This window comes from Crocodylus porosus, unplaced genomic scaffold (genome assembly GCF_001723895.1).
Source record: "Crocodylus porosus isolate Cpor-Errol unplaced genomic scaffold, CroPor_comp1, whole genome shotgun sequence".
NCBI lineage: Eukaryota > Metazoa > Chordata > Crocodylia > Crocodylidae > Crocodylus > Crocodylus porosus.
In genome coordinates, this window is record NW_017728950.1 from 46,838,500 (window position 1) to 46,859,423 (window position 20,924).

At 41.1% G+C, this 20,924-nt stretch overlaps 1 protein-coding gene across 4 annotated transcripts in view; it reads right to left on the bottom strand.

Annotated features, from left to right (window-relative positions):
• Positions 1-20,924, bottom strand: part of FOCAD (focadhesin) — a 256,908-nt gene that overhangs the window by 35,855 nt on the left and 200,129 nt on the right. For 2 of the 4 annotated variants that reach the window (XM_019554782.1, XM_019554781.1), the window contains exons 26-30: positions 19,032-19,148; positions 16,451-16,689; positions 13,564-13,653; positions 7,812-7,959; positions 179-298 (exon numbers count right to left, since the gene is read on the bottom strand). In XM_019554782.1, coding sequence (XP_019410327.1) covers positions 179-298; positions 7,812-7,959; positions 13,564-13,653; positions 16,451-16,689; positions 19,032-19,148 — 714 coding nt within the window. The remainder of the gene's footprint in view (positions 1-178; positions 299-7,811; positions 7,960-13,563; positions 13,654-16,450; positions 16,690-19,031; positions 19,149-20,924) is intronic. The other 2 variants (XM_019554783.1, XM_019554785.1) reach the window with 2 other exon arrangements.

Consider the following 20,924-nt stretch of genomic DNA (forward strand, 5'->3'; position numbering starts at 1 on the left):
CAAATGGCCTTGAAGGTACCATCTTCAAATTACACTGTTTCAACAGATACCTGAGAGGTCCTAAGAGACTTCCATCTAATATTGGCATAGGTGAAAGAGGATGCAAAGTTTATAGTACAAAAGAAAGGACATTTAAAAAGCATAACAGAAAGTAAGGAATCCATGTTGTGGATACAACCTGCTTATTATTTTCTGTTAAAGTCTGCAACTTGTTCATAACTTTGTCAGCTTCCTCTGCTTCTATGATTCTAACACTGAAAGCAGAGACGCAGGAACAGGCAATGGAATAGGCAAGGATCTAATAAAAGGAGATACAGATAAAAAAATACAAGTCAGAGAACTTAACATTACCCAAGGTAGCATCAAAGTTTCAGTTATTTAACTGTAGATTCCACATAGTGTTACTTGTAACCTTGGTGTTGCTAATGGGAACACCAAGGTTCCTAGCTATTCCATGCTGAATAACCAATAACTCCCCCCTCAACCATATCTAGTTTGAGGAAATGAGAGAAATAAAATGTGGAGACTGCCATGAAGATGCACTGTATTATCAGATGCACTGTAAAACCATGAAACCTAAATGAGTTTCCACATGGTTTCCAATGCTGCTGTATGCTTTGCATTAAGTGTAGGACCCAAAACAGAACAGCTGGCCATTAATAAGAAATATTATAATTAGACCACTGGCAGACATGGAAAAGGTGTTGGGGTCTGATGTGCAATCCCAACAACTGTGCTTCCTGCTATGCCACACAAACACATGGTTAGAGGCATGACTGTGGAACTGAGCATCAGACCCCATCATGCCATACTGCCAGTGCAAGGGATCATGATCCCAGGTCGTCCCTGCACTGGCAATCTTGGCTTCTGTGGCTTGGAGCCCCATCAGTTGGCTGGAGCTCTCGGCCATGGGGGGCACATCAGGTGCTCCCATGGCTGGGAACTCTGATCAGCTGACAGGGTCCCCAGCTACAGGAGTGCAAGTGCCCCCCCACGCCATCCCCCAGCTGAAACCTCCAATCACTGACCTTGCTTTGGAGGCCACTGGTCACACTCAATTAAAGGTATGATAGGAACCAACCACAAAGTTGTTATTGCACAAAATATATGTAATAACTTCTTCACTTATTCCTTGTTTTATCAGGCCATGAATTGAACAAATGTGTGGCTATGTTATTACTAAAGAAGTAATTAACTGGTTAATTACATTTCAACTGTAACATGCATCAGGACCCTATAAGTTATGACTTACTGATACTCTCCAAACGTATGAAAAGCTTATGCTGAGGCAACTCAGTGCTTCAACCCAGACTGCATGACCAGTTATAAATAGTGAGCAATACTAACAATTACTAGTGATTGTTTGTTAGTTAGGTATTTACAGGAAATCCTTGCAATTTGCAAGTCACGGTTTTGAATATTTGTGGTGTGGCGCACCAATCCATGCTTTCTTCCCACACGGCATGATACTTTGTTACTGTGCTCTGGTAATACTTTTACATTCAGTACGTTGCAGTATCAACTAAAGGTTTTATTAGAGCAGGGAATAAAATGCTAGTTAGCATTTTATTGGAATTACTGTCTCCAGCCTATTATTGGTACAGTACAGTATTCATGGATTTCCCCACTCACAGGGATCCCTAGAATGTATCCCTCATGAATGGCATGGGTCTCCTGTACTGTCCTTTTGGAGAAATGTTATGATATATCCTAAATTCATGATTCTAGAAAATAAAGCTTACAGAAGATGGGTTCGTAAGGATATTTTCAGAGTCTCAGAAGCAGTATACAAAGGAAAATTGTTTCATACTGGTAGTACAGTATGAACCTATGCAAGCTTCATCAACAGCCATTATGAACTCAGCAAGACCTCAATTCTTTAATACTATAAAATGCTAAGAGAAAAAAAATCTAGCCAGGAGACCAATATTTTCTCTCTCTTCCCGAAGGGATAAGACCTTTATTTATTTATTGACAAGTACAGAGTTGGTAAAAGGATCCCTGGTTTAGTGTCAGCCAAAAGAGGGGTAATAATTATGGCTGTGCAAAGCTTCAGTCACCGATTTGATTCGGTGGAGATTTGGCTATATTTGGTGGCTGAATCTCTGAATCTGAATCGAATCAGAGAACCCTTTAATCGCTCTGAATCAAATTAGAACACTCTGAATTGATTCGGAAAGATTCAGCGATTCAGACATAGACACTGTTTTAAATGTTTTTTCTACATACCTCAAGGTACCAGGAGGCTCATGAATGCTGCAATGCTGGGGCAGATGAAGAGCCCCACAGAACTGCAAGGGGCTCCCCACTGCACTTGACAGCAAACCCATAAGTGGACCAGAAGCACTTCCAGTCCACTTCCGGGGAGCTCCTGGGGGACCCCCCCCCACCCCTCTGGCTCAGCGACTGCTGCCTCCTAGGTCTGGGGGGGGCACCCATGGTCCCCCCATGACCTACTGCCACATTGGGGGGAGAAGAAGGGGTGGGGAAGGGGGCCTGCACACTCCCCACAGGACCCAGAAGTGGACCAGAAGTACTTCTGGTCCACTTACAGGTTCTCTGCTGAGCTAGTGGAGGGCCCCGCTGCACTCCTGTGGGATGCTCCATCCACCCCAGCATCACAGCATTTACGAGCCACACTGGTACCTCGAGGTATGTAGAAAAAACATTTAAAGCTGTGTTTGTGTCCAAATCAGCATTGAATCTTCAGATTTCGATTTGGCTGAATCGAATCAGGGACAGTGATCCAAATAAATTAATCGAATCAATGTCCCTTATTCGGGCAGAATCCAAATCCAATAGGACCCGCTTTACACACCCCTAATAATAATACATACGATGGAGATTATAAATACTTTTAAGGTAACACAGGATACCAACAGTACATTTTAAAATACATGCAGTGATGTGCTAGAATAATTACAGTTATGACAGAAAAGGTTATTACAATTATAAGCATCTGATTTCAAGCATTTATCATTTCTTAGTCATCTTTTGGGCAGATATTATTCATGCTTCTTTTAAATCCAAACCTTTTTTTAAACTGCAGGTACTTAATAAGATTTTGCTTGACTTCCCCCACACTTCGCAGCATGGCCATCAGGGCCTCATATGCTGAAAGAAAGTCACTTTGGGGGCTAGTGCAACAGGTTTTGGTGATATAAGTGCTCACATGTAGCAGGGTTTGGGCTAGTTTATCATTTAGATGAGAGACTTCTAAGAAACACATGGGTGCACAAATATAGGGTATTGACGAGAGAGCGTTCAGCTCTGTACAATGCAGATAGGTGTGGAGTGCTCAGTAGGCCTGTGTGAAGTGGCTACTATTCACTTCGGATTCAGATTCAGCCGATTCGGGGGACAGTTACTTGATACAGTGGTGCGAAACATTCTCCCAAATCAATTTACAGATTGAGCTCTTTGACAAAAAAGCCCTAGCTCACTTGCTGCTGCCAGGCGGGGGGGCAATCCCCGCTACCCCCTACTGTCCCATGCTGCATGGGGGCTCTGCCATGAGCACCCTGACCCCCACCAGCTGTCCCAGCTCCCCGCCTGCCATGGCTGCCCTGCCCGCCCCAACTCACAGCACTTTAAAAAAAGCCCCAACTCACCACCTAGTGCCAGGCAGGGGAGAGGCAAACCCTGTTGCCCCCCCACTGTCCCACACTGCATAGGGGGCTCTGCCACAAAACCACAGAAGCCCCAAGGCCACTGCAACAGCAGGTGAGTTGGAGTTACGCTTTGTTTTTTTTATAAAGGGCCAGGAGCTGAGCTGGGCAAGGCAGCCATGGTGGGGGGAGGGGTGGGCTGGGAGAGCGGGCAGGGGTTGGGAGTGGTCAGAAGGGCTGGGGGAACAGGCAGGGGAATGGGGCCTGACAGGGCTCCACCTATGGTCCCCTCCCCACTCCTCCAGCCTCCCCTCCTCCACCCCCTACTTACCAGCATGGAATCTGGGTTTAGTTCCCTACTGCAGCAGGCAGGGACTACCCGAATCACCGAAGCTCTTTGAATCTTTTCTGAATTGATTCAGAGAGCTTCAAATTGAACCTTATAATTGTTCCCCTGATTTGATTTGGATTTGGAGATTCAGCCACCAAACTGGGCTGAATCTCCTCCAAATCAAATCAGCACCCGAAGTTTCGCACAGCCCTAGTGCTCAGCATACTGGACAGGAACAAAAGTTATATAACAATATGGCTCTGCATTCCTGAGAGCTCTGGAGCACCACCACCAATTTTAATCAGTCTAGTAAAAGTACGTCAAACCAGGAGAAGGTAACTACACACTTCTCTGAATACAAAGTAATATGATCCTTAATGGACATATGCCCACGTCCCCTAGTGGAGCTATTCTCCAAGCATACTATACTTCTTTTTTTTTATGTTAACCTCAGGTCAGAACAGAAGAAAACGAGGCATGTAGGGGATCTGACCATTCAATGAAAGGACTCTTTCTACTGGTTAACCTTAAGTGTACTGATGTGTAACTTCTGCATAAAATGATGCCAAAAATGTAGCCAGTCGGCATGCTCTACTGTGCACTATGCAAACACTTAATGAATTGATGCTGTATACAGTGCAGTATGTGGCACTCTGCCCCCTCCATCATAACTTTATGATTTAATTAACTATATGGGGCAGAGCATTATTGTGCTGTATAGGGGGCAGATCATTAGGCCTGTGCAAATAGGGAAGTATTTGATTAGGATTCGGATTCGGCCAATTTGGAGGACTGATTCAGGTTGGTATCCCAAATCGATTTGGCCAAATCGACTACGAAAGATTCAGTGGCAGTTAGGAGAGATTTGGTGATTTGACCATAGACTATAATGGGGAATCACTGGAATACCTATAACTGTCATTTTACTGTGGAATTTGATGAAAATAGCAGAGATGGTAGCCCCTTCTGAGGGCATGAGGCCTGCCAGGTTTCAAGGAAACAGGTGCAGGGGTTTCTGTGAAAGTGCATCTCAAGATTCTGAAAGCAAAACTCACATTGTGTGCTTGTTAAAGGGTGTAGGTTGTAGCTGTGTTGGTCTAAGGACAGAAGTAGACAAGGTGCTTTGGGTCAATCTGATATATTTTATTAGACCAACTGAATAGTTAGAGAAATATATCTTAGCAAGCTTTTGGGTTTAAAAACCCTTTGTCAGCCTGAGGAAGCATATGCAGTTGGTGTGTGTGGTCTTCCTGGGTGGAATGAACAGTAAAGAAGCCAGAGGCTAGTATGCAGGCAAAAAAAAGCCAGCCAGCAGAAATGTAAATTGAGGCGTCAGGGGGTAAGAGACAGGCTGGGGAGGGGAGGGATGGAGCAGGTAAAAGTGGAGAGGTACCTGGGGAGTCAGATGTCAGGCAGGTTACAGTGTGTCATGTATCCAATGTCTATATTGAGTACATGGGGTTTTGTATCTAGGAGGTGGATGAAGTGAAGTATGTTGTTTCTATGTCCTTTCCCCAGGGCACTGTGATTGGAAGGGAACTCGGGGAAAGAGCATAGTCACTGGCTAGCTACAGATGTCAGTCTTTCCCCCCCTACTCCCCCTCCCTCTTCTCAGTTCCTGTTTCCCTGCAAGACTGCCTTCCAAATTGCCAAATCTTTCTCTGAATCTTTTCTGTATCGATTCAGATGCTCTGAATCAATTCAGAGGTTTTTATGGGTCTCCCGATTCAATTCAGATTTGATGATTCAGCCTCCAAATTGGGTTGAATCTTCTCTGAATCAAATCAGCAACCGAAGCTTTGCACACCCCTACAGAACATTATTGCACTGCTCCTGAAACTGCCTAAGGGAACAGCCTCATAACTTTCCAAACTGCCACCTCCAATGACACTTAATCAGGGCTGTCTAAGGGATGGCCTCCAGAGATCCTAGAGGGACTGGGAATTTGGGGATGAAGCTTACTGCTGAATGGGTCCCACTGCTGTACAAGCCCTGCTGGGGACACATGATGGCAGCCAAGAGTCAAACCACAGGTGCATTAATCTCTGTGGCTCAAGAACTTGCAGCAGTTAATGCTGCTGCTGCTTGCCAGGCTGCCAGAGGTGGATCTGGATCTAGCCTGCAAGGAGCCCCGTGGTCTGCATCTGCCTTAGGTGGGCCAAAGGAGTTTGACACCCTTGCCCTAAATCATATTCTCTAATGCTACAGGGAGAGAATCAAAGGATGAAAGGACTATGCTTTTCACTGTGTGCACTCCAAGATTTGCTGGCATAATTATGTTTTCAGGTAACACTGGGAAGGTGAAGTCAAGATTCCCCCCCTTCCTGCCACTTCTTCCTACTCAACTACAAGACAGGAAACTTCTCAGCTCCTTCAAGCCTGCCACCTCTCCACACACTGTATGTAGCAGTATGGTGCATCAATGCAAGAGAATGAGGCAGCACCTGCTATCAAGGACAGGCAACAATTCAGCTATGTACAAATAATGCTCCGCATAGCTTTTGGCAGACAATATGCAGCAACAGGAGGTGCAGTTGTACAACTGTAACTAAGCCTGGGATCCCAATTGCTTCGGTTTATTAAAGGTCCTATAAGACTTTTCGTAAGAACAGCAGATTCTTTGGCAAATTCTAACTGATGAAATTACATACCATCCTCCTGGAATAAAAGGGATGCTTTACTTCTTATCCCATACTGTTCTGTGATGTTACACAGCTGCTATATTTTACCTCCTCAGTTGCTGCAATAACCCTGCATAAAGTCTGCACACCTGTTTAACTTCACTAAAACACTTTAGGAGCTTATGGGTTGAAAAATGATTTTATAGTTACAAGTCATTTTAATACTTGATCCAGGAACCGTAACAGGCTAATCCACAACATACTGCCAACAATAATTTAACTTCAAAATATTATATGTTTATTAAAATACAAAGAGCTTTTAAAAGTTGTGTAAAAAAGGGGGAACTCTGTATTGATACATAATAAATCCCTTAGAAAAACAGGGAGTTACATGATTCAACTGTTCAGCTTGCAATGGGCGTAAACATGTCAGGTAACATTTTAAATATAAACACATGCTCTTACTGTTGCTCTCCATTACTCTTTCCCTGGCTTTGTCCGTTTCCCTACTCAAGTCACCTCACAACTTAGACTGGAAATCCTGTGGGGCAGGGATCATGTCCTATTTGTCTCTTAAGTTCCATGTACAATTTGGCACTATATAAATAATGTTGCACTTAAACCCAGTACACCTGCTTTCTAAAATTCTTGAGAACTGTTATAGTAAGAAATACAGAAAAAAACCCATGGCCACAGAAATGCTCCTGCTGTGTTTACACTACCAAAATGAAAGGAATTTCCAAAGAAGGTAGCAAAGACCACCTTTTGCAAGGGGAAAGGTTGAAGTTTGCTGTGTACTTTGTGGGAGACTACTCTTTGCAGCAAAGGAGCTAAAACAAAACAAGGAAGTTTTAGCTCCACAAAGGCATTTAGGCCTTTCTAGGCATACAATTTCTATTTACTTGGATAAGAGGCAGGTGCCTAAATATCTTTAGAGACCTGGGCCCAAGTTAATTTTAGATATATGAGAGAGATTAGAGACAAAGTACTGTGATGATTTAATTCTCTTTATACCTGCACATCACCACTGGAAATTACTAAATTCTATTTTTGTTTGGAAAAATTGAAGCTGGAATGTTACGATGAAAGAAAAAAAACACAAGTCAACATAAGGCACAGAGAGAATGAAGACAATTTCAAAGTAATAGTAATAAACTATATATGGATACAACTTCAGTATAAAGGTGTGTCATCAGGAAGAACTGGTAAGAGAACAGGGAAAATTAGAAAGTTTTGTTTAAACAATCCTACCTCCTGGAACATTCTGCTTTGATCCTCACTTTCATCCAGGTAGTTACAGAGTTTTTGTAGTGAGGAAGAGATGTGAACTCGTGACTCTGTTTGGTTGGTGTGACTCATAAGTGAAAGAACAAGTCCTACTCCCAAGATGCATCCAGTGCTTTGAAGAGAGAGGGAAAACAGAATGGGAATGTAGGGTTAAGTAAGCAAAGATGGCTTTTGGAATCTACCATTTCTAGATGTAAAGCTCATGCAGTAAATGGATGTCAGATATGGCAATATCAGCTTTTAAACATCAGCAGTCAATTCAGTGTAAAATACAACAGCAGCAGGAGTCCTGAGGACTCATTTGAACTAGAGAGATCCTTTAAAAACAATGGGAGAGTTCATAGTTATACTTAATAAATTAAACAAAAATAAACAAAAAAAACTTTAGCCACAGCTTTGAATGTGTGATGCTTGTCAACAGCCAAAGAAGTTGGCAATAGCTTCATGGATAGAGGCACTGTTTATCAACACAAAATAGTGGTAATATATGGCAGCAACAATCCTCTTTTGCTTATTGAACTTATGATTTGAGTATTTACTCAAATCCAAAATTAGGTGTATTCCCCCCCAAAACAACATAAGGGGAAAAGCCTTGTCTTGGATTTAAGTGGCAGCCCAAGGCAGGCAGCAGCTCAGCTCTGGCTTTGGCCGTGGGCTCGGGGCTGAAGCCAGAACTAAGCCACTGCCTGCCCAGGACGAGGATGGTTTGTTTGATAGGGGAAGGGGCTCACAGCTGGGGGAATGTGGGGGATACTGCAGGGTGGTGGAGGGAAACAGGGAAGACCCATGTGTGCAGCTTGGAGGAAGCATGGGGGAGACTATGCAGCCTACACTCTTCCCCCGCAACAGCTACCCACTCATCCCCTTACCTTCTGCTCCACCTCCGGTCCCTCCAGGCATGACCTGGCTCACCTGGCTGCAGAGGGGACAGCCCAGGCACGGAGAGGCAGGCAGCAGGAGGGCAAGTAGCAGGAATCACACAGGAAGGGCAAGAAGTAGGGGTCTGGACCCATGCCCCCAGCTATTGCTTTCTCTGGCAAAGCAGTTGATTGGGAGGCAGGAATTTAATACAATTTCCCATTAATTATATTCTAAACATGGAAAATCATAACACATTTATAATTTTCCAAGTATAGAATCTAGGTTGGGGGGGGTTGTCTTAAATTCAGGTAAATGCACTAACAAACCAACCAACTAAATGCATTATCACAAGTTTTCTTTACACACAATTTTATACTATAAAACTTGATAAAATATGCCAATGGTCTATAAGAAGGTAAGTAATGTTCCTAGTTAAATTACCCAACACAGATTTTTAGTTTGACAACACTTTAAACACACATACAAACAGAAAGGGAATAAATTTTGTGACAAACACACATTTTTGTGAATGGGCGGAGAGTTTGTGGGCTTCTCCAAATTACTATTTTGTCTTTAATGTATACATATATAGATAGACAGATATATACGTGTGTGCGCACACGCACAATGTTTATGGGTGCCTAAAAAGCAAATCAAAATATCAGTGCATTTCAACAGTAAAATACCTTACCTGTCACAGTACATGTATGTAGCCTTATTTTAGTATCTCTAAGATAACAACAATATGTTTTTCTCTTGTGGAATATTCAATGTACAGTACTAGAGAGAACTGTGTAGGTGTTTCACAAACAGTCCTACAAAACAGATGCATTTATTATATGATTTAAAAAAAACATGTTATATGGTTAAAGAGCCAAATTCTGACACCACTGTAGTGGCGTTTTTATTTTTTTACAATGAATTGTGTGGGACCAGAGTTCTCTTATTAAGAATTAATGACAATCATGTAAAAAAATGCTTCAAGGTCAGAACCTGTCCAACTTTCAAACAGTTATTTGTTCGTATTAAGAGCTTTGTAGAGGCAAGTCATCTTATTATTCAGAGAGATTTTGGCTGCAAATACATTAAGCATCAACCTTCATTTTTTTTACACCAACAATCATTAATTTTTGTTTGTAGCAGTTGTAGACCAGGTCAACTATGCCACAGATTTATACAGAAAAACACATCTGCAAGAGTAGTTAAAATATACCCTTAGTAAGGAAAATATATATGGTAAGGCACAAATACACCACTTTTTGGTGTTCTGCAAAACTTGGTGAATTTGGTGACCATGAAGAGGTCAGGGTTAAACACTCAGGCTGTGTCCGCACTTGCATGGACATTTGGTTCCACCTTGTGCCGCCGCTAGTTGTCCCTGTGGAATGCCTGTGCCACATGTGCTCTGGCATGTGACAAGTTACCCCAGGTGGGTAGGGGAGGCTGGGGCCAGCATTGGGCTGGCCCCAGCAGCCTTACCTGGGGTACTGGGGGCCTCCTGGGGCTGCAGCAGTGATCCTGCCACACAGAGGTTGGCCAACAGCGTGGCTCCAGACGGCCTGATTCCAGTTTTGAGTGGCACACACTGCCCCTAAATGCGCTGCTCTGCTTTTTTTCCCCCACGGGGTTTTGTTGACCCCTGGATAGCTAAGGGTCAAAAAACACCCCCGTGCTGCTCCCTTCCAGTGTGGAGAACACCTGAACATGTACTATGCGGTACCGCAGTAGTACGTCCGCATACGGCACGGCCGCACTCATCTGGACCCAGCTTAAGTGTATTACTTTGGTTTAGAAAGGGAAAAACTTTCTAGACTGATTAACAAAATAAGAACCAGAGACAGTATGATATATCTGCTGTCTGTGCATGAATTTTGTAACAAATGGTTATCATTAGAAAGCTGTCTTCCATTTGCTTTGCTCTATCTGTTCCCTGTAATCCTTTTGGATATGCTTCCAGAAAGATAATAAACTTAATAAAACTTAGATCAGTAACAGAAAAAAGCATTAATAGTAATAAATATAAATACATCTTGAATCTGTCCATCTCTCTTTCTCTCCGGAAACTGTTGTGTAGTTTTCATAATCAAGGAGTCTACAGGATCTACTAACAAGTTAAACTTCTTGTCTAAAACCTTCTTCCAAAAACATCTTATTTTATACATACTTACATATTAACCCATATTCAATAGCACCCTACATAACTATAGATTTGAACAATACTTAATTCTCTCTCTCCCCCACTCCCTTCTTCCCCGATCCCTACCTCAGGGATTTATACTTGTCTTGTCACTACAACCTCTGAGCACCTTCTATGTAAAATCAATAGTCATAACAGTAGTTACTGATGCTATCTATCAATAGCTTACAGCTATAAGTAAGTCCCTAGTAAACTTCAGTCTCTCTAACATTTCCCCTTTCTAGTGCAAATTTTTGTTTCAAATAGTTCTACTTTTATACAGTTTTATCAATTTATATGTATTCTAGGTTTGTCCCCTCCAACTTTCACTGGTTCCCATAGCTGCATATTGTATCATGTCCACAGCTGAGCAACTTGGGAATATCAAAACACCATCTTTATTTAATTGTTGGGTTAGTTGAGCAGGTGTTTTGTGCTAAAATATAGGCAATCTTGTTGCTTATTCTTTTCTTGAAATAACTCCAGGTCTTTGTTGGTTTTTTTCCTTCCAATTAGTAAGGAATTTATTAACTAAAATGCAAAAAAGAACTATCCCAATTAAATAAAGTAAACAAAGAACTGGTATGAACAATACTGTTAGCAGGATTGACATGATCAGCCAACTGTGTACAAAGTTGTGTGAACTCCTATTTTGTATAAGACACAGTCTGTGAAAGTTTTCTTTTAAGGAGACATGAAGCAAGAATCCATAATGCCCTTCAATGGATGGGAAGCCTCAATGAACACCCTTTAAACATCTGCTAATTGACATAGTAACTGATTGTCCATGTTTCTGGGCACTTGCAACACATCAGAAACCTGTACTTAGATAAAATTACTACTGTACAAGGGTGGAAAAAAATCATGGTCAGACTTCTTTTCCACTAGATGGCAGCATGGTATAAAATATTCCGCCTCCAACCACATGGCAAGCTGAACAGCCAGGGATCTTACTAAAAGCTACACACCTTTTAAATCAAGCCATCACAATGAATTTCCTCTGGGTGAGCTATCACAACAGCCAGATTTCATAGAGGCATGCTAAATATAATTAACTGTAATGAGAAAGAAGGAAACTATTTTTGGTATAAGACACCTTTTATTTTGGCAGGAAGAGAACAAATGGCACAGCATTTTCCATTCATAGCAGATGATGAAGGTAGTTTATGGTATGGCAATTTAACTCCCATAAACAGAAGTTTCTAAAGCACAGACTGAAAGGCTGTACTTTAACAAAAAATAGTGGACACCAACTCTAGTCTTGTAATGGCAGTAGTCTACAAGTCAACAACATCCACAGCTTAAAATTACTTTCTTGCTCAACTGAAAAAAGAAAAAAGTATTACATGCCAATTTTTTACCAAGCTTTTCTAAAACCCCTAGAGTTAAACTTTGTCAAGCAGGGGAAAAAAAAGCATTGTTTCCTTGCCATTGTTTCATGTACTTCTGTCTACCTCCTACCTCGTGTTGGCAGAGGAGTCTATTTTGGCTGCTACTGTGAAGTTTTTATCTCTGGCTAATAGGGCAGACAAACACACAGCAGTGGGTACAGCAAAGTGATGCAGCTGATACAGTTCCCTGTGCACCATGTACCTTATTCTATGCCAGTCAAGGGGCAGAACAACTCAGATTTGAAAAGATTTCCAAGTTCATAGCCCAATGAAGTGCAGCTGTGACCTCTCATGGGCTTTTCACAAGGTACAGAATATGTGGGGGAGACAACAGAAATTGTTGCTCTTCAATCTTTAATGAGAGAAGAATCAACGTGGAAATGATTGGCATTAAAAAAAAAGATAGAAAATGAGACCAGCACCAGAGATATCACAATTCATTCCTATTCTAAAAAGAAATAACTATCACATGGGATGTCACTTTACGGAGCATATGTACTGTTTAATGGCAAATAATGTACACAAAAAAATTTCATTTTGTAGGTTTGCCTATGCTGGTGACTGTGTACTATTCCTCAATACATTTCTGACCCTGCTGGCAGTCTGCTCCTCTCTTTAGGGCACCTGAAGCATAACCCTGCTTGGGAAAATAAAATATATTTGCCTCCATCCATATTCTACATGCCATCCACAGCTGTTAATTTAACAGACTGGCTCTCCCAGATAAAGGAGCCATGCAAGGCAGATGCTCCCATAGCTCAGACTGTATTGTGCACACATGCACGTTCCAGTAACAGGCTCCCAAGCAGTAGCAGAAGCTAGACTCCATTGAACATCTTGGCAGCTATAGAAGAGCACCAAGGGGGCACTTTCAAAAGTGCTTTTCATTAATGAACATGTGCAGGTAAGGAGAACAACAACGCTTCACCTAAAACCGTTGCTATTGCCTGCTATACCACCTCCATTAAACAGCACATTTGAATTTCTAAACCTCTCTTCTACCATATGTCCGATGGTTTTTCTTGGTGTTTTTTTCCTTTGTGTGCTCACATAACTCTCTCACCAGACTTTCCACAGTCCGCTAACAAGCATGTTTAAAAGAGGTACAGTAAGATTCATTTATAAGACACAGCTCAGGTGAAAGTTTTCAAGGGCAGGTTCAGTCTCCTTGCAGCAACAGGGTAGCTGTAGTTCTAAATTCAGAATATGCAGTTTTTGAAGCTTTACAGCCTTACATGAATGGTACCAATCATCATAAATGCTAGCACCAATAATGGAATAAACCTACTTGTACTCTAGACTGGTATCAAAGCAGCAAGCTTCCAGTGTATCCAGGGACTTCATTAGAAGCAGATTCATCTGTTGGCCAGATACATCACTATAAAACAGAAAGCAAAAATACAGTTCTACTCTTTGGGCTACTTTATGATATTAGCCACATTGATAGCAATAAAATTCCTACTTAAGATAGTTCTTTATTTGCTAAATTAGGTTCTTATATTAGTTTATAAATAATAACTGTGTGGTTCTTAATTTATCTAAAGTCGCATATAATTCCAGGACTAACCACTGATGTACTTAAACATACTTTGATACCCTCTCCCATACAGCTCCTACTCCTTTCAGCTCTCAAACAGAAACAGAAGATCTTTACAGCACACAGCACAAAAAAGGGGAAGGGAAAAGGAAAGAAGAAAAACCAACTACTGGTCAGGTCCTCAGGTAAAGCATAGTCACACTGTTCATAGGCCTAAGAAAAATGATGTTTTAAAGATTTCATTTTCTGAAGCTTTTGAAAAACTGTCTCCTTTTCCTTTCTACTCCTTTGGGCCTTATTTGGAGAAAAGATGCCTGAACACACTGCTTCACTCCCAAGAAACCTTGTGGTTAAATAATGCACTTCCAGTCCCCTTAAGGAATAGGAAAGTTTTGATGTAAATTAATCTCTAGGCTAAACATGGATACTTTCCAAATACTTCCAAGGTAGGCTCAAATTCAGCAGATGTATTTAAGTTATATCTATCAGGGGTGTGCAAAGCAGACCCTATTCGATTCGGATTTGGTCCAGAACAGGGACAGTGATTCAATTAGTTGATGTGCCCGATTCAATTCAGCCGAATCCAAATCTGAAGATTCAATGCCAATTTGGAGAATCAGCGATTCAAACATAGATACAGCTTTAAATGTTTTTTCTATGTACCTCGAGGTACCAGCATGGCTTGTGAATGCTGTGATGCTGGGGCGGATGGAGCGTCCCACAGGAGTGCTGGGGGGGCCTCCATGTGCGCGGGAGAGAACCTGGAAGTGGACCAGAAGTGCTTCTGGTCCACTTCTGGGTCTGCTGGGGAGCATACAGGGCCCCTCCCCGCCCCCGTTCTCCCCCAATATGGCGATAGGCCATGGGGGGACCCCAGGTGCCCCCCCAGACCCAGGAGGCACCAACTGTTGAGCCGGAGGAGCGTGGGGAGGGCCCCCTGCATGCTCCCTGGTAGACTCATAAGTGCTTCTGGTCCACTCTTGGGTCTGCTGCCAAGCGCACTGGGGAGTCCCCGTGGTTCTGTGGGGCACTCCATTTGCCCCAGCATCACAGCATTCACAAGCCACTTGCTACCCAAAGTTATGTAGAAAAAACATTTGAAGTTGTGTCTATTTCCCAATTGATGAATCTTTCCAAATTGATTTGGAGGGTTCCAATACGATTCGGAGAGATTAAAGGGTTCTCTGGTTCAATTTGGGTTCAGAGATTCGGTCACTGAAACAGGCTGAATCTCAGCTGAATTGAATCAGCGACTGAAGCTTTGCACAGCCCTAATATCTATGACTAGAAAGAAACCTTGTAAGCAAATCATGAAAGCTGACTTGCTTTATTATTTAACATTTATTTTTTGAGAAAAAATGTCTTTCAATACCATTCTTCTTTAAAACAAAACAAAACCCAATTATGGCTCTAATTCCCTAACATATTTCAAAAAATTTAATCCTGATTTCTCAGGAGCTTTTTATGGCTTATCCGTTGCTCTGTTGTCACTATGGACAAGAGGGAATGCATCATCCAATTGCGTGGTTGGTTTAAAAATAATAATAATAAAAAGAGTAGTAGTTTCGTAGTATCAAGATGGTATATTGATACTGTAGAAGTAATTTCCACAATACAAAACACATTTAAACAAAGGCAGGTGGTTCAGAGCCATTTACTTCACAGGATATAAATAATAGTTATAGCCAGCCAAACCCGTGTAAAAAGTCTGTATACGTAGTAATGGTACTTTTTTTTTTTATAGAAGTAAGTAGATAGATAGATACTGAGAGAGAGAGTTTTATATACAGCGAGATATAGAGCTAGTTAGATATAGATAGTAGATCTGTGTGCATCTGTCTGTGTATATGAATATATATAATACACAGACACACACATATAGAGATATCTATATAGTACTATCTATCTATCTATCTAGAAAGAGAGATCTTTACTATCTATATACTGTAACTAGCTTTTCCATATCAATATCTAACTGGCTCTATACCTATATACACATGTAAAACTAATTCTTACTTACTTCCATAACAAACATACTATTGCTACATATACAGACATATTACAGAAGTATTACATATATATAGCTCCATCAGCCCCACCATCACAACGTTCATGAGCCGCACCTGGTACCTCGAGGTATGTAGAAAAAAACATTTAAAACTGTGTCTATGGCTGAATCGCTGATTCTCTGAATCAGCATTGAATCTTCAGAGAAGATAGCACACCCCTACTATGTACACACAGCTCAAAGTCGTCCAAGATGTTTTGTTTGAGTTAAGTAACTGGATACATTGTTGTATGTCATTACTTGTGCAGTACAAAAAAGTATTGCATTCACAAAAATTATGTTTTTACCTTTATGAATGCTATTTTACTATTATCTAAATGAGGACAGCTAACCCACTCCTTAACATCCTTATGCGACTCCGCTAGTGTTATATTTAAAGAAACATATTCAATACAGTATGGAGGTGGGAGGAAAGAGAAGACCAATAAAAAAAGCTCATGTTTAAGTAACAATGCACAGCCACCAGGAATCATTTGACTACAAAATATAAACACTCTCCAGAATAAAAATGCCACATACAGGGAAAAGGAGGAAGTTATTTGCATGCCTGCTGTATACTATAATCCATACCTGACTTTTTCTTCATACAAACGTGAGATAAACATCCCTAAAGCAAGGCCCATGTGGATTTGAACAGCTTGAGACTCATCAGCATTTGGTTTCCCAGGTAACCTGGCAGTCAGCATGCTCAGGACTTCCTCAACCTTCTCCTTGAAGGATACAATGAAAACTGGCACCAAGAGAGACAAAGCAATGGCTGCACAGGAGCGAGCAATCGCACTGGCTGTGTTTTCCCCTGAATATGATTTCTAGTATACATAGCAGAGGGAAAAGGGGGATGGGGAAGAAGACAATTTTAGGTTTTATACACCTCTTTAGTGATGGAAAATGAATGTTATTTTACCAAAGATAATGTTCAGAATTTTAGACATTTAAAATTATACAGCATACAGTATCATACTTGCATTTCTATTTGGAAACAAATGGTACTCATGGCTGGCCAAAAGCAATGTTCCTTTTTTTTTTAACCCCTAACTAGCTTAATAATATGGTGACTGAAATATACTTTCCAGAGTTTAAAAATAAAAAAAATATTGTTCAATACAGGACTGAAAACAATAAGCATGAGGTTGGGGGGAAAAAAACAGAATCCAATAGCTGGTAAGGGGATAAACATATTGACCTATTTTGATGTTTGAAGCCCTTACTAAAAAATGCAGCAGAGTGATCCAGCCTCTGGATAGGTAAATAAAAACAGCTGCAATGTTAACATAACTGTAATTACAGAAAGCGAGAAATTCACTGAGAAGAAAATGCTGCTTTAATGCTTGACAGGCATCAAGTCTAATGTAGAAAAGTATTGGCTGATCTTGCAAAATTTCTGGTGGATAGGCTTTCCAGCAGAAAAATTATTCTCCACAAAGGCTTTAAATTCCTTTCCATTTTTTTTTTAAATGGTGAAATCCACATGACTGCCTTGACTTACAAATCTATGACCTAGTTGTATGTAATCGCTTGATGTTTATGCATTACCATATGCATAACTGTAGGAAGAAAGAGAAAAATATTCAAATGAGAATGCAAGGCATCTGGAAAGGCAGAGATTTCTACAGGCTGTTCTGGCTTTTACAAGTCTGAAGAAGGGGAAAAAAGCATTTGAAAAAAAAGTATTGTATTTTTAGGAGAGAAAACTGTGTGAATTAAACCCCCAAGCTCCATCTCAAGAATATACTTTTTAATCATATTATTTTTGGAGCCAGGTTTTCCGATAAGTTACAGCATGGCAATTCTGTTCAGAGTTGTCCTTGGATTTCCCTGGCTTTTGTCAGTCTGGAGTTATATTTGGATAAGGTGTTAAAACTACACTGGTTTTGCTGGTTCATGACCTCTTTTTGGTGACAACTGAGTTCAAGAGCCCGAGCTGACTGTTTCAGATCTCTCAGTAATCTTTAAAAACTGCTGACCTTGATTTCTTTTTTTTTCCATCTAACTAGCTGCACTTAGCCTTTTATGGACCTTTTCCTTACTTTCAGGAAGACTCTCGAGACATGTTATATTCATCCTCATTGAGGGACCTCTTATACAAGCCCACAAGAGTGAAAGCTGTAGTTCCACCAGTTGGTTAATTCATGCCATCCTTCTGCCTGACTTCATTTTATATCTCTTTAATTGGGCCCAAACTCTGCTTTCCCAGAGAAAGGCACAAGGAAGAAGCCTGACTATCAGAGGTAAGTTTTATTACTAGAAAGATGGCAGTATTTAGAGTGCAACAGATATGGAGTCTTTCCCTGGGAAGGGAATTGTTCATTCTTTGTAAATAATATCATATGCTAATTTCTGTTCCTACTTCAGTATATTCTACACCAGGGATAGAATTAAAAAAAAAAAAAAAAAAATCACACAGAAGGGGAGCTTTTACAAACAAAAATCACAGCAGCACTAAAATTAGCAATGGTATCTATACTCTATTTGTTGCCTGAAGACTATATTGACTCCCATTTCACCTCCAAGTGCCATTTCAAAAAACAGCAGTATTTCATAAAACCTCTCATATTTTAGTTCCTGGTTATGAGCTTGAAATAAGATAGGATCATTCTGCCAATGGTCCCTAGATTTGAAACTCTTGAGATGCATCTTCAGGGGAAGATCCTCCATAATTACTTCTTTTTAATAGAGCCAGTGTCTCACAACCTATGGGACATGATATAACAGGCACTGCATCTCAGGATTTTGGTCCTGTAACATGGCAACAGCTTATTTAGTTTGCCCTGTTTGACTTGTATTGTTTTATCTGTGCAGCCTGAAACATTACAGCAATTGCATTAAATAAATAAATAAATAAATAATGTTAAAAGGACTAATATCAACAGCAGGTGAGACTCTGGAATATCAAAGTTCAAAAAAAAAGGTTGAAAGAAAAAAATTGGAATAAACTAAGAAAAAAAGTGCTAAAAACAAAAGGGAGAAAGAAAGAAGCCCCTGTCCCTGTATGTTCTGCAAGAACAAGCAGCTGCAGAAAACACTCAGTGTCCAAATAAGTATTCCCTGCAATCACAAATACTAAGATCATTAAATCATGTCCATAATGTCTTATCCATAATTTTTCCTATTTAACTCCTCCTTTTAAGTTTATTTAGACTTCTGGATCTACCTGGTAGAACCATGGGAAGACTTGACCTTGAGGACGATAGCGACTGTTCACAATACTAAGGAGTGTCTCTACCACCATGGAAATCCAGTGCTGTGTGGGAAGAAAATCAGGCTGAGTCTGCAAATGATAGAAGTGACACAGGACAATAAGTACAGTAAAAACAATACATCTAAATATTCACGGCTATCTTTTCTTAAACCAGGCTCCATCCAAGAACAGAATATAGATTTAATCAGTTGATGTGCCAGCTCCCAGGGGCTAAATCCACCCCTTACACACAGTAAGCCTCACACTTTTTTCTACAAATGGTCCCACTGTGGAGACTAAACTGCTACCGAGTGAAAACAAAGATGACACAGTTCTCGTAACAGTAGCAGGCACCCTTCCTTCCCTCAATCTCTGATCCAATCTGGCTGAATATAAGCAAGTAGCCCCAAATCACAGTGCCTAACAAATTAAATGTAGGCATAAACACAAAGTATTAAAATATGATTTCAGTTTGAATAAAGTATTTGTCTCCAATCAGGATTCAATATTTTACTAATTAGCTTAAACAAACTACATGGGCAACTACCATGTATAGGTAGATCAACCATGATTTAAATGTCTGAGTCAAATTATGCCTTTTTTCATATGCTTTTAAATGCTCTATGTAATAAGGACAGGAAAGTATGCACGCCTACTCAAAACAACACAACTTGCAGTGGTCCTTCTGACACAGGAACTACATCTTATCAATGCAATAAATAACATGTGAAGTACAGTGTGCCATGAATGGAATGGTGTCACTAAAAGTGGAAAACCTTTGTCCACTCCCTTTCAAACAGACCACCATTACTAGGAATAAGACCCAACTATCTTTTTTCCTCCAGAAAAATAAGTGGGAGACAAAATTATCTCAAATGTAACAGTGAATGCCTCAGCAGTGATGACAGTAGCAAAAGAATAATGAATATTGTGTGCTTATGTGGTGCTCTCTGTCTCAGTACCTCAATTGACAATCAGAAATTAATGCATCCTTACAACATTTCTGAGATATTATCATCCCCATTCTACAGATAAGATAGATACACTGAGACTTGCCCATGGTCCCACAAAGACCTTGAAAATGCAGACCTTGAAACAAAATCCCAGAACAAACCAATCTTAATAAGGACGGAGGAAAAAAACTTAGTGTGAAGTTAGGTTAGGCGGTCACAGAAGCTTATTTCATAGTTGGTAGGGTCGGAAGGGACCTGAGCAGATTGTCAAGTCTGACCCCCTGCCATGGCAGGAAAAAGTACTGGGGTCAAATGACCTCAGCAAGGTGTTCGTCTAGCCTCCTCTTAAAGACCCAGGATAGGAGCCAGCACCACTTCGCTTGGAAGTTGGTTCCAGATCCTAGCCGCCCTGACAGTGAAGTAGCGTCTCCTGATGTCTAGCCTGAATCTACCCTCTGCCAGCTTGTGACCATTATTTCTTGTCACTCCTGGGAGTGCTCGGGGGAACAGGGACTCCCACAATGCCTACTGGTCCCCTCTGACTAGTTTGCAACAGGCCACTAGATTCCCCCTCAGCCTTCTCTTATGGAGGCTGAACAAGTGGCCCTCCTCTGGACCCTCTCCATGTTGTCCACATCCCACTTGAAGTGTGGTGCCCAGAACTGGACGCAGTGCTCCAACTGCGGCCTGACCAGTGTTGCATAGAGGGGGAGGATCACCTTCTTGGACCTGCTCGAGATGCATCTGTGGATGCATGACAAGGCATGGTTGGGCCTTCCTGACTGCATCCCCACACTGCCGGCCCACATTCATTTTGGCATCAATGACGATTCCAAGATCCTTTTCTGCCTCTGCACTGATGAGAAGGGAGTTCCCCAGCCTGTAGGTATGGTGCTGGTTCTTCCTCCCCAGG